This window comes from Protopterus annectens, chromosome 4.part0 (assembly GCF_019279795.1).
Source record: "Protopterus annectens isolate FY-2018-M chromosome 4.part0, PAN1.0, whole genome shotgun sequence".
Classification (NCBI taxonomy): Eukaryota; Metazoa; Chordata; order Ceratodontiformes; family Protopteridae; genus Protopterus; species Protopterus annectens.
Genome location: NC_056733.1, coordinates 1,488,126,467 through 1,488,138,947, shown reverse-complemented (window position 1 = coordinate 1,488,138,947; position 12,481 = coordinate 1,488,126,467). Strand labels below are relative to the sequence as shown.

General features: G+C 34.8%; 1 protein-coding gene across 1 annotated transcript in view; it reads left to right on the top strand.

Annotated features, from left to right (window-relative positions):
- The window catches only part of THG1L (tRNA-histidine guanylyltransferase 1 like), a 469,543-nt gene extending 460,539 nt beyond the window's left edge, over window positions 1-9,004 (top strand). Inside the window, exons 6-7 of the mRNA XM_044069327.1 lie at window positions 8,442-8,549; window positions 8,890-9,004. Coding sequence (XP_043925262.1) covers window positions 8,442-8,549; window positions 8,890-8,937 — 156 coding nt within the window. The 3' untranslated portion in view covers window positions 8,938-9,004. The remainder of the gene's footprint in view (window positions 1-8,441; window positions 8,550-8,889) is intronic.
- Window positions 9,005-12,481: the final 3,477 nt, after the last annotated feature.

Below are 12,481 nucleotides of genomic sequence, written 5' to 3'. Positions count from 1 at the left end.
CCTTACTCTTGGTAATCAAGGGGCCTCAATCCTTGCCACTGACACCGGTGAGGGACGGCCACTAGGAGCAAAAATGAATACACAACAGTATTTTCAGATGCAGCTGTCTGCACCAAGCACATTATCCCTTTAGAGCACACAGGGAGCACCCTCTAGACCTGGGGCTAGACTCTGTCTGTCTGCAGGCCTCAAACAAAACTCCACACTGACTACTTTGGACCTGTATGTCCCTGCTCCCAAGTAGCTGACACACATACTTGGATATTTGATTTTCAAAATGCAAGTAATCTCCGTGGTATTCCTGAAGTCTCAAACAAACCACTAAACAAGTATAGTGAGTACAAAAACAAAACAGTGTAAGAAACTTCTATGTGTAAAAGATTTTCAATCCATATATATCTAGTTAATCACTGTATATTAATCAGATCAGATAATGGTAGTAGAAGTAGCAAACTTAAACTCGTCCCAAGTCAATAATAATAATAGTAATAGAAGACTAAATGTTGTAATTAAATCAAAAGGTGCTTCAACAAAGTATTGGTTTAAGGGTGTGCACACTTATGCAACCAGCTTATTGTACGTTTTTTATTTTTTATATTTTTTCCCCTAACAGATTTGTTTTTCAATTGAATTGTACAGGTTATAGGTCACATTAAAGGTGGGAAAAGTTTTGAAATGATTATTGTGGTCTCATTTTTTTAGATCACAAAAACCTGGCATTTTAACAGGGGGCGTGTACACTTTTTATATCCACTGTATGTTGATAAAAAGGTTATATAAAGCAGCATTATAATTGAGTGGAACAAATGACTATATACATTGATGAACTCTTATTGGATTCCAGGGGTTGGAGCTAAAGATGCAAAAAATTGCTAGAGCCTATTGCATGAAAGGTAAAGTCTTAATGGCTGGTGATTTTAATTGTATTTTATCAGACAAAGATTCTACTGCAGATAGAAAGTTGAGAATCACGTCTTCAGCCAAACACTTCTAGATTTTTGTAACTCTAATTTATATTTTATTTTATTTATTGACATTTGTTAACCAGGTTGGTTCTACTGGGCTTGTGGCCCACTTTCAGTGGATACCCGAGGAAAAAAGCTCCATTAATAGACAATAACAGTACATCACCAAAAAAAAACAAAAAAAACAAATATTATTCTTATATGGCTATAATAGACAACAGGAGAATTTTATAAGTTGATTATACAGTAAAAGCAAAAAGACTTGGTATACATTACAAATGTAAAAGACATAGGAGAGGGCAGGCATAATCAAAAAAAAAGAACACAGTAATGTATATACAGAGACAGTAAATATATACAAATAGATTTTTGTGCATCATCATTTGAGAGAGATCAGTAATATGACACCCTACAAGGAGTGGTTGCATGGTAAGGGAATGAGGTAGATAAGTGAATGGGTGTAAGGAGGTTAGGTTGGGTCATGGCAGGGGCAGGTCTTGGAGTTAAGAAGATGATTTTTTTTAGTTCATTTTTGAAGTGTAAGGGGTAGGTGATGGAATGTATGTGTAAGAGAAGCTTGTTCCAAGCATGGTTTGTATAGCAATTTGCCTACATTTTTTTTAGGTTGGTAGATGTCCAGTAGCAGCTGGTTAGAGGTACGGAGGGTCCGAGATGGTGTATAGTTAGAGATCAAGGATGAAAGAGATGGGCAGAGTGATGGTTTATAGAGAATTTAGTGTAACATTTGAAATTGGAATAGCTGCAGTTATTGGGGGAGTTTTAGCCATTGGAGAGAATTCAGTGAAATACAGTGATGTGCATTATATGGAGAGTTAGTTGTGAATTTAGCTACTTTATGGTAAATTTGTTGAGTTTGTTCTGGGTTGTGGTCTGAATGTTGGAGAGAACTGGGGCGGCATATAGGGGGAAGGGGAGAGGGAGGCCTGTCCTAGGGTGAGTCTAGAGTTGGGGGTTAGAAATTTTTTGTTCGGATACAGTAGCCTAAGTTTCTGCTGTGTTTTATTTATACATTGGACTGAAAAGATGGCGCTAAAAAAAAAAAACAGTCATGCAATGTTGAACAGGTCAGTAAATAAACTGCAAATGTTTAAAAAACAGGGTTAAAATGCTGAGAGAGGGGAAGCTTTAGCAGCACAGTTTTTTGGGAGTCTGAGAACACCCTGTACTGTAAGGCTTATAGTAATTTACTACAGGGGACTGGTCTGGGAAAGAAAGCCTAGAATGCAGACAGACAGAATTTAAATGGTTCGACTTGCACCGTTTGACCAGAATCGCATAAAACAGCAGCCAATAACAAAACCAGTACAAAAAATTAAAAATGCTTAAATAGTAAAAAAAACAATTATAACAAATTTCATTCTTCAAAAATGTATATGTGTGTGTGTGTATGTATGTTTAGACAAACAATGCTAAGCTATTACCTATCCTATGCCTTCAACTTAAGAAGGCTATTGATAAAAATCATTTCATTTAGCCCTGGTGGGAATCCAGCATTTAAATATATTTGCCACCAAGTCTCTTTATTTTCTAATACTAATTTCCATGGTCCTACCTGGGGGGTCATTAATGACCTGATGCACCACAAGGAATTTAAAACTGTGGGTAGAAATTTTATTAATATGCTTGAATAGTGCATTTGTATCCTTACTGTGGGAGATATCATAAATATGCTCATAGATCCTCTGGGATAGTTTTGCTCGGTTTTTCCAATATAAAATGCTGAACATGCTGATCAACAAGCAACTTGCACTACCTCTTGTGTACAACAACTGCATCTCCCTCTAATTTGGATATCCTTATTGCCTATTTTTATATTTGACCCACTGAATACATGTATGCTTAGATACCTGGATGATTTGTTTATTGCATGGAAAGTCCCAATGGCAGAGATTGAAGTTTTCATTGAATACATCAATCCGACAACTGAATTTTTGAATTTCACCCATGTTGCAAGTTTGGATAGAGTGGCATACCTAGATGTGTTGATTTTAAAAAATGGAGAAGGTTTGAAATCTAATATTTTTAGAAAATCGACATATTCAAACACTTATTTGCACTATTCCAGTAACCACCCCACCCATGTCAAATGAGGAGTAGTCAAGGGTCAAATGGTCCGGGCAGCCCGTATGGTCTCCTACCATGAAGATTTTATAGTAAAGTGTGCTTACATATCCAATATGTTTTACAATAGAGGATATCCAAGAAGAATGGTGATCCAGATACAGAATTAAGTCATTTGTGCGTGACCAAGGTGTTTATGTTCTGTTACTTCAGGAATATAATCCGAGATCAGGGTTAGAAGTAGAAGGTAATAAGAATGCACAAGACATTAATGCTATTATTAGTACCAATAATAGTGATATTTCCAAAATTTTACAGAATAAGAAAACATAAATGTTTTGTCCTTTTGTCACTACTTATCAAGGTAATGGCAAAATAGTAAGTGATATTTTATATAAGAATTGGAATATCATTAAAATGGAAGAAGATCTGACAAGTAGGCTAGGAATTGGTCCTAATATTATATATAGGAGGGGTTTAAACTTTAAAAAAATTCTGGAGAGGCAGACACATGGCACCAGTATGGGTAAGATGTTCCCTTGTGGCACATGTAACCAGTGCCAGTATGTATTCAGTGGGTCAAAGGCAATAAGGAAATCCAAATTAGAGGGAGATACTGTTGTTATACACGAGGGGTAGTGTATGTTGCTTGTTGTTCAGTAAGTCCAGCATTTTATGTTGGAAAAAACAAGCGGAATCTATCCCAGAGGATCTATGAGCATATTTTTGATATCTCCCACAGTAAGGATACAGATGCACTATTCAAGCATATTAGTAAATTTTCTACCCACAGTTTTAAATTCCTTGTGGTGCATCAGGTCATTAATGACCCCCGGGCAGGACCATGGAAATTAGTATTAGAAAATAGAGACTTGGTGGCAAATATATTTAAATGCTGGATCCCCTCCAGGGCTAAATGAAATGATTTATATCAATAGCCTTCTTAAGTTGAAGGCATATGATAAGTAATAGCTTACCATTGTTTGTCTAAACATACATACACACACATACATATACATTTTAAAGAATGAAATTTGTTATATAATTGTTATTTACTGTTTAAGCATTTTTACATTTTTGTACTTGTTTTGTTATTGGCTGCTGTTTTATGTGATGTCATGTGACGGTATATATGTGTTGTAAATTGAATGGAGGTTTATCTGAAGAAGTTTGGTGATTATATCAGACAAAAGCGTTATTAAAGTGTTAATCTCACTGCTGCCTTATTTTTTTGCTGCCAGCCAGTTTGTTTTCAGTTTGGTTACTGATTTTGTGTTTTGGACTTTGACCAGAATCAGCTGAGGGAGTGTACTACCTGGATGTCTGCTGCCATCTAGTGGTTTAAAGATGAATAGTTATCTTTTTTGTTTAAAGAAAGGGAAAAAAATACTCCGGCGAGCAGAACTAGGGGTAATAAAGTATAGCCTACAAGTTGTCTTGTGAGTGTGCACACCTGGGCTGTTTTTTACAGTAAATAGCTTAGGTTTGAATAGTTTTTAATTTTAATTTCAGTGCTTCAGCAGTAAGGTATAAGTAAGCACATATGCTAAGCCCTAGAGCGATGAGGTCAGGCTGAGACACTTTTTTGTTTTGCTGGAGGAAAAGCCCATGCAGGAGAAGTGCCTAATGAATTTAAAGGATATATATATAGGCTAAGGAAAACAAACTCACTTCAGTTTACCCATTATTCATATAGATATTGAACACAAATAAATGTTGATAAAATTTTTGACTTAATCTGTTATCACATATCAGAGAAGTTTCAATAGTTTCATGCTCATTATGGGACCATAATGCTATAATCTTTGCTGTTATTTTAAAAACTTGCAGTCTAATACATCACAGGATTATTACCAGTATACATTATTAAAATGAAAGGATTCAAGGATTGGTATGTTAAAGAGATCAGAAATTACTTAGAAATAAACATGAATGGTGAAATAACTGATATTGTCCTGTGGTATTCACTAATGGTTTACTTAAATGGAAACAATCTGTTATATTAGTAAAACAAGAGAATAGGACAAAGAATATACACTACAGGTCAAATTTGATACACTAAAGTTAAATCTAAAACCAAATGAGATCTGTCAGTCTAAACTTAAACACAAAGTATGTTGAAATTCTAAATCATAACATTTAACCTGGAAAAACTTAAACTTCAGTCATATTCAGTAAACCCTTTAAGCTTGCATAAACTTGCTCTTAGAGCAATGAAAATTTATCAACTAAATCCTATCAAAGAAAAGTTAGAGTGCATAATAAAGAAATATAACAAATATTAAAGGTATTCTTAAGGGCTTTAAAATATTGTATGAAAATATAAATAATGCAAATAACCTAGATAATGATGATATAGTTGAAACCTTTCTAAGGGAAATGTAAATAAATTAATAAGTGAACAAGCAAATAATTGATAGACCATTCACTTTAATAGAAATAAAAGATCAAATAAAAAGTTAAAAAATCATAGGGCACCGGGCTTAGATGGTCTTACACCAGAACTATATAAAATACTACCAGGTGATGCAGTTAAAATATTAGATAAGGTCTATAGAGATATAAAAACAAGTCCCTCCATCATGGAAATATTCCCTCATATCACCTATTTTAAAACAAGATAAGGATCCTACAAAGTGTTCATCACATAGACTCATTTTACTTTTAAATGTGGACTATAAGATGTTCTTGTCCATTTTAGCTAACAAAATTAATCTACTTGTACCTAAATTAAGTAACAATGATCAAACTAGGCTTATTTAAAAAAAACAAGTATAGGATAATATAATAAGAACATATACACTAATTGACTATGCAAATAAAAAAAAATAACTTTCTATCATTTGTCTCGATGTAGATAAGTCTTTTGATTCAATTAGTTAGTTGTACCTGTTTAAAACCCTTAGTGTATAATTTCTCACCTGAGCTAATTGCATTAATTTCTAAGTTTTGCAGCAACTCTTGTGCTTATGTTTAAATATGTTTTCTTTCTATTTCCTTTAAATTACAAAAAGGAACAAAACGAGGCTGTCCATTACCACCTTTACATTTTGTATTAGCTATAGAACCCTTTGCTAATAGTATTAGATCCAGTAACGACATTAATGGTATCAGAATGGGTAGCACAGTGGTGCAGTGCTTATCATTGTCACTTCACCACAAGAGGTTCTCCGGTTTGATTCTCGGATGGGGTGCCTTCTGTGCAGAGTCTGTATGTCCTTCTTGTGGGTTTCCTCCGGGTTCTCTGGTTTCCTCCCACCTTCCCAAGATGTGTTGTAGGTGGATTGGATACTCTGAATTGGCCCTAGGATGTGTGTGCAGGGGCATGCCTTTGAGGAAAGTTGGGCGCTGGGCTGGCAACGTGACACCGTAAAACTCTGCTGCCACTTGTTCTGCGGACCAATGATCCGCTGTGGCGACCTCTAACGGGAGCAGCCAAAGGGAGAAGAAGAATGGAATCAAAATAATAGAAGAAGTAAATAATGTGGGAAGAAATAGCCAGGGAATTGTTATGGCTAGGCTTGTATAGGCCCTAGGGCTGATAGCCTAGTACCAACCTATGAACCTAAGAGTTTACACTTGTCATCTCTTTCCTGATGATATTTTGCTAACAATAGGAAGTATAAAAAATTCATTAGAACATGTAATTAGTTCTATGAGTCAGTTTGAAAAAATCTTATACTTAATATTTAATAATAATAAAAGAAGTACATTACTAAATATAAAATTAAAAAATTCATACAAAAAATATTCTAACTTCAATTGGAATAGCAATCAAATGAAATATCTTGGTATAACCATCATGTCTAATAGTAAAGAAATAATACAAACTTTCAACAGGTTGTAGATAAAAGTTTAATCACAAATTGGAACTTATGCTTCTTCACCATGGAAGTATGATTAATGCTGAAGACTGTAATTCTCCTTACAATATTGTTTGTTTGACAATCTGTAGTAATATCTCCACAAAAAAATTGATGAAGATAAATAATAAAATGTTTTTGGCATCCTAATAAACCAAGAGTTTCTTTTGATTGGCACAGAAAAAGTTGGGATAATGGAATCGGATTCCCTGATATTCAGTTGTATGCTACTTCAACAATTGTAAATATTTTAGCATTGTGGATAAATTCCTCATGATTAAAATGGGAACAAATACATCAATAAATATTATTAGTAAATAATAAATATATCCCGACCTGTCATAAGCAGTACCTAATAGTTTTATCTGGTTATTAAAAGATTTTTGCGTAAATGGTATTACATCCTCTTCTCAAATTCCATATTTAAATAACATCATTTCCTCTCTCCAAAAGTTCACAAATTCTAACCATTGTATTAAAGACATAACTTTTTTTTATGTTTCCAATTCCATATACGACTGCTTAGAAACTCATAACTTCAACAAAATGCTAGTATTAAAATAAAGTAATTTAATGTATTGGCATAGGTTCTCAAATGGTACTGATATATGCACTGTTGAAAATTTAAGGTTCAAATACCATCGATATTCTGAGAATTAGAACTATATAGACACTTTGTGAACACAGAGGTAAATAAGATATTTAACCTAGATAAGAATTCATTCCCCAAATTATTGGAATTCTTAATACATTTCTATAATATAATGAAAAATAAATCATATTTGTTACAAATTTATAAAATTCTTAAGTTGGATTTCACATATGTAGACAATTCCTGTTGGAACCGCTCCATCTCTGAAGAATACATGATATTAATATTAAAATCTACAGATAAAACTACATCTTCAGTATAGTGGAAAATTTTCACTTGGAAATTTTTACACAAAACTTTTGTCACTCCTAACAAAATTGCAAGTATGTATAAATCAAATACTAGAAATGTGATTAGCTGATTGGATGCATGTGACATATGACTGTGAAGTCCTCTCCCCTTTTTGGAAAGAAATTAATAACTTTATTCAACCTGTATGGTCAGATACATGGAATATTTCTAAATCTTTAGTTTTATTTAATGCTGTGATTCCTGAGAATTCCAAAAGCCCAAGTGCCTCTCCTTTGGTCTAGTCTTGCTATAGCCAGAAAAGTAATTACTATAAATTGGAAAAGTAAAGTTCCCCCTTCTACTATTGAATTTATTAATATGACAAAATTTGTTTGCAGTACTGAATTGCATTCTACAAAGATGAGAACTTCTAATATTATACAGTCATATAATTCTTGGCTTAGAAGTAAAGACTTGCTTGAAAAATATTAATTGTTTTTGATGTATAATGTCGATGCATTGATCAGCTGTTGACCTATGTAAATAGTTATTTGTTTGTTTTATAATTGATTTGTTTATTTATTGTTTAAAAAAAAAAAAAAAAAAAGAGTTACAGTTAATGTCCCCTACTTTGTGTTGTCTTCATAGGGATCTCTGTCTTCAGACAAAAATGAAATTTTATTTTCTGAATTCAATATCAACTATAATAATGAACCACAGATGTATAGAAAAGGAACAGTACTATTGTGGCAAAAGGTAAATGTCCATTAACGTACATGTAAATCACTTGTATTCATTTGTATTTGAAATGTTTTAAGAGTTAAACAGCAGCTTTATTATCATACACAGAATGAATATTTGGAATTCTGTGTGGGTACATGAAATATACATTTATTATACAGCTAAAACAAATGTTCTCTTTGCAGAATAGAGTACTTCCTAACACTTCAGTATTTTCTTGCATCGTGCTTGCTTTATGTACAAGTCTGGTTCTCTGTGTAACAAATATCTAATATTAAACTATCCCCTTTTGTTTCATTTGTCTTCGAGTCTTTAAAAAGGAAAAACACTGTCTTATTTATCCCTGTTATTCTAGTTAGTATACAGCCCTCTACACCTCCATTGCATGGAAAGGATGGATTAATTCAGCACCCACCGATGCAGAAACTGTATTTGGATGAATTGTTTTCACAGCTGAAGGCATTCACAAAAGTTAATCTGGAGTGTAAGTGGCTGCAGCCTGACATGATCTGATACATATATTTACACTATTGAATATAGCAATAAGTTCTGCATCATGGTAGCAGTTATAATGTTGAGTACCCATGAATGTAGAGATTTTTAGTCAGTAATTGCCTGTTGTGATTTTAGCATGTTTCTGTGAAGTCTGCTTGTTTGTCCCCCTCTTTTAATAATATATCCAATGTGCCCATTCTTGATCTTGTTTTATGTTCATCTGCAGTGGGTATATGCTTAAAACTAACCTTCCTCTTCTCATTTATTGGCCCTTCATGCCTGTGATTCTTTGGGTACTTCTACTTTGTAGCCCCAATAAGTTCTTAAGATTTTTCCCTCTCCTAAAAGTTATATTAGGGGACTCCCCTATCTTCTCTAACAACAGTGGAGTAACCCTAAATAGATTACAGTTCTTTTTTAAAATCTCAATCAGCAGGTAGCTGTCCAAACTAAAAGTTGTGATGAAATTCAGACATGGTTCACCGTTATTAGATACTGAACTACCACCACTATGTTGAATTTGAATGTCAGTCTGAGGTGGAGTGTTATTGGTGGGGGATATATTTATAACTTAGGTCTTGACACTTAAAATAGGGTTATAAACCCTATCAAGTCTCTTATGACCAACTTAGAGGATGGCCTAATGGTTAAGGTGTTTGCCTTACAAACACAAGGTGCAGGGTTTGAGCCTCACAAGGTATAATTGGCTAGGCTTCCAATGGCTCACAAGGGCAGTTAGCCTAATATGAACCTATGAACCTCTATAAGGTTATCCAGTAAATTCTCTGGGTAACCCCGACTCAGGAACATTGACTTAAGGAGCTGACATTCATCCAAGAATCCGTTCTGTTGTGAAATAATACGTGCAGCCCTTACCAGTTGACCCTTGACAACAGAACATTTCTGATGGAAGAGATGGCAGCTCGAAAAGTGCAAAAAGTCATTAGAGTAATGTTCTTTCTATGAATTCTAGCCTCAAAGCAACCTTGGGTTCTGTTTTTCACCAACCAAACATCTAAATATGCTATTGCTTCAGTATTAAATGCTGAAGTAAATTGAAGGAAATCAGTAGTTTGGTTGAGGTAATCAACCAATTCTATACTGGCCTGGGAGTCGCCTCTGAACAGAATAAAAATATTGTCCAAGAAGTGAGTGTAGTGCACAGTAGCACTAGTTAAGTCATCCCTCTTAAAGATAAACTCAGTCTCCCAGTATGCCATAACAAGGTTGGCAATGCTTGCCCCACACGGCGAACCCATGGCCACCCCGATCTTTTATAAGTAAAATTAGTTACCAAACATAAAAAAGTTATTAGTCAGAGCCAAGTCTAATAATTCCGTGACCAAACTAATTTCACTATTGGATGCCCCTTTGCTCTTTATTGTAAGGGTAATCCATTCAATCCCCACCACATGAGGGATGCAAGTATAGAGGTCTTTGACATCTACTGTTAAAAAGTTGTACTCATCCTTGTACTCAATTTTATCCACCTCTTCTAGGAATGACCAAGAATCCCTACACACCTGCATCTCTGATTTCAAATATTTCTTTAAAATGTTGTCAATAAATTTAGCAATAGGGTACGTAGGGGAATCACGTCCATCCACTAGTGGACGCATGGGTGGATCATCCAACCACTTGTGTATTTTGGGATTGCCAAACAAGTAGGGAAACCTAGGGAAAGACATTGCTAAATAGTTACGTATATTCTGTTCAATTCTCCCCTCAATGAATAAATCAGTAATATAATTTTTGATGAGGTGATAAGCCATGTTAATCTCAGAGCATGTACTAGGTAGGCTGGAGAATCCAAAAGTAACTTCATACGTCTCTCATAATCCATGTTATCAAAAACCACCAGTCCACCCCGCTTGTCTGGCTTACATACACGAATGTTTTGCGTACTTATGAAATCTAGGTAATCTTTTTCCTCCTGAAAAGTGTTAAATTTACGTCACTTCTTACAAGTTGAGTTAGGGATTTGCCTCACATCCAGCTCACAAATTTGTTTAAACATTTGTAACGCTGGGTGTAAGGGAGGATTAGAAGTGCTAGGTACAGAAAAAGAACTGACATTAGTTGGCCCACTTGTATTGTTACCATTATTAAAAATAAACTCAATTTTCATACGTAAAGCTTAATGTCAGTGATCGTTCTAACTAGTTCCACTTTTTGGGTAGGGACAAAAGTATGACCTTTTGATAAAAGATTAGCCATCTCTGGTGTAATAGTCCCCGATGAAAAGTTATAAACTTTAAAGTCACCTTTATGGTTGGCAACTACTAAAGGAACAATGGCCACATGGTTTGCCATTCCACGAACAACTATGTCGTGACTAACCTGCTGTATTACCTGGTCATCCACTTCCAGTGGCATAACTCACGTGGCTGAAATCTCTTTTGGACCTAGTTCCTCCATTTGTTGTTTTTGTAATTGTTCTTCTTGCTGTATAGTTGAGACAGTCACGACATTGTTGTTCGTGGAATGGCAAACCATGTGGCCATTGGCCCTTTAATAGTTACCAACCATAAAGGTGACTTTAAAGTTTATAACTTTTCATCAGTGACTATTACACCAGAGATGGCTGATCTTTTATCAAAAGGTCATACTTTTGTCCCTACCCAAAAACTGGATCTAGTTAGAACGATCATTGATATTAAGCTTTACGTAAGAAAATTGAATTTATTTTTAATAATGGGTAACAATACAAGTGGGCCAACTAATGCCAGTTCTTTTTCTGTACCTAGCACTTATAATCCTCCCTTATACCCAGCATTACAAATGTTTGAACAAATTTGTGAGCTGGATGTGAGGCAAATCCCTAACACTAGTAAGAAGGGGCGTAAATTTAACACTTCTAAGGAGGAAAAAGATTACCTAGATTTCATCAGGATGCAAAACATTCATCTATGTAAGCCAGACAAGGGGGGTGGACTGATGGTTTTTGATGACATGGATTATTGGATTATGAGAGACGTATGAAGTTACTTTTGGATTCTCCAGCCTACCTAGTACATGCTCTGAGATTAACATGGCTTATCACCTCATCAAAAATTGTATTAATGATTTATTCATTGAGGGGAGAATTGAACAGAATATATGTAACTATTTAACAATGTCTTTCCCTAGGTTTCCCTACTTGTTTGGTACTCCCAAAATACACAAGTGCTTGGATGATCCACCCATGCGTCCACTAGTGGACGGACGTGATTCCCCTACGTACCCTATTGCTAAATTTATTGACAACATTTTAAAGAAATATTTGAAATTAGAGACGCAGGTGTGTAGGGATTCTTGGTCATTCCTAGAAGAGGTGGATAAAATTGAGTACAAGGATGAGTACAACTTCTTAACAGTAGATGTCAAAGACCTCTATACTTGCATCCCTCATGTGGTGGGGATTGAATGGATTACCCTTACAATAAAGAGCAAAGGGGCATCCAATAGTGAAA